The sequence below is a fragment of the Empidonax traillii genome, unplaced genomic scaffold (assembly GCF_003031625.1).
Source record: "Empidonax traillii isolate 1590-97213 ecotype Southwest subspecies unplaced genomic scaffold, ASM303162v1 scaffold4540:size9500, whole genome shotgun sequence".
In the NCBI taxonomy this organism is placed as follows: domain Eukaryota; kingdom Metazoa; phylum Chordata; class Aves; order Passeriformes; family Tyrannidae; genus Empidonax; species Empidonax traillii.
Window position 1 is genome coordinate 8,006 of NW_020959733.1, and position 1,495 is coordinate 9,500.

A 1,495-nucleotide genomic window follows, 5' to 3' on the forward strand; every position below is an offset into this window, starting at 1 on the left:
CGGAGGCACCTCCTGGCCATCCCTGAGCCAGGCCACGCTGATGGGCCGCGGGTAGAAGGCGGTGACATGGCAGACCAGCAGCAGCTGGTGTGGGCTGGGCGTGCGGGCAAAGACCGTGGCCACGGGCACCTCTGGGGGATGGGAGCAAAGGGGAGCCCTGGTTGGGCAGGGCTTGGCCCCAGGGCTTTGGGGTGGCCGTGGCAGGGTCAGGGTGGTCTCACCTTGCCTCTCCAGAGCTGCCCTCCCGTAGCTCAGTAACCTCTCCATGGCATCGACACAGGTATCATTGAAGATGACCTCCACCAGCTCGCTTAGGGCAGTGTAGTTCTTGAGGAAGGCAAGAACGTACCGGGACAGATCAGTGTCCTGGGAGAGGGTCCAGGTTACATTGTCTGTGTCAAAGCTGAGGAAATCCTGCCCGTTGTAGCCTACATAGCCAAAGGCCCGAGAGGTCCTGTTGGGGTAGAGCTCACAACCTGCAATGCACTGAACCACAAAGGGGTCTGGAGGGGCAGAGAGGAGAGAGAGAGGTTGCAGGAGGGGCTGGGATTGCCTTGCTGTGGACATGATCAGTGTCCCCTCTACAGTGCCAGCACTTGCCAGATCCTTCCCCACTCCCCAGCTGCTGTTCAGAGAGGGGAGGCAGTGAAGACTGGATACTCACAGGGTACATCCCTCTGCATGGCCCCTTCATTGACCAGCTGGGTGAACTGCTGCAAATAGATCTTGAGCATGTTGTCAATGGTGTCCCAGTCCATGCGGGGCAGGGCTGGACGCACCCAGGGCTGGTGGAAGTGGATGGACCAGGTGTGCTTATCAAGAGAACCAAGTTGGATGTCTTCCAGCAGGCCCAGCCCCTCTGTCTCCACAAAGGAGGTGTTTTGGAAGGTGGAGGTCTGGAGCAGTCGGACAGTGACGGTCCCTACATGAGACAGGGAGGAGATGGGAGTGAGAGGAGAGGCACAGGGAAAGTGGAGGGGCTGCCAGGCAGGTCCTTGAGGTTGCAGTGATCTGTGGGCCCCCCTAGGCCCCCACAGCCTTGGCAGCCCCGGTTCCCACCCCCTGCACCCAGCCCAGGTGGCTGCATCCCTGCCCAGGAGGAGGTGTGGAGCCAGGGAATGAGGAGGGGTGAGGAAGGAAGAGCCAAAAGTGGATTGTGGAGCAGGAAGCCTCTTGCCCAGGGAGTCCCACAGGGGCACGGCAGCAGCTGTGGATGAGCCAAGGCTCCCACTTACCCTCCAGAGTTGCCCATGTCCCAGAGAGAAGGAAGACGTAGAGGAGGAGGAGGAGGAGGAAGCAGCAGCGAGGGGGCTGCATGGTGCCAGCAGTGAGGCCCAGAGTGTGCAGCAGTGGGTGCAGCAGCAGCAGCAGGACGAGGCTGTGTGAGCTGAGGCTGGAGATGTCTCAGGCTGGCTCTGCCTGGGCAGCTGTGCTGGTGCTCATGGCCCTGGCAGCCAATGGGGCTGGCACTGAGGTTTAGGGGAGGGCTCTGAAG

The 1,495-nt window shown here is 61.2% G+C and overlaps 1 protein-coding gene across 1 annotated transcript; it reads right to left on the reverse strand.

The window, feature by feature from the left end:
- Positions 1-9: 9 nt before the first annotated feature.
- Positions 10-1,317, reverse strand: LOC114072930 (antigen-presenting glycoprotein CD1d-like; the record flags this gene model as incomplete). Its single annotated transcript, XM_027910750.1, has 4 exons — positions 1,236-1,317; positions 665-922; positions 222-503; positions 10-131 (listed from the first exon to the last, which is right to left on the reverse strand). Coding segments are annotated over exons 1-4 (744 nt in total), but the record flags the coding sequence as incomplete, so codon positions are not given.
- Between the last annotated feature and the right edge of the window lie 178 nt (positions 1,318-1,495).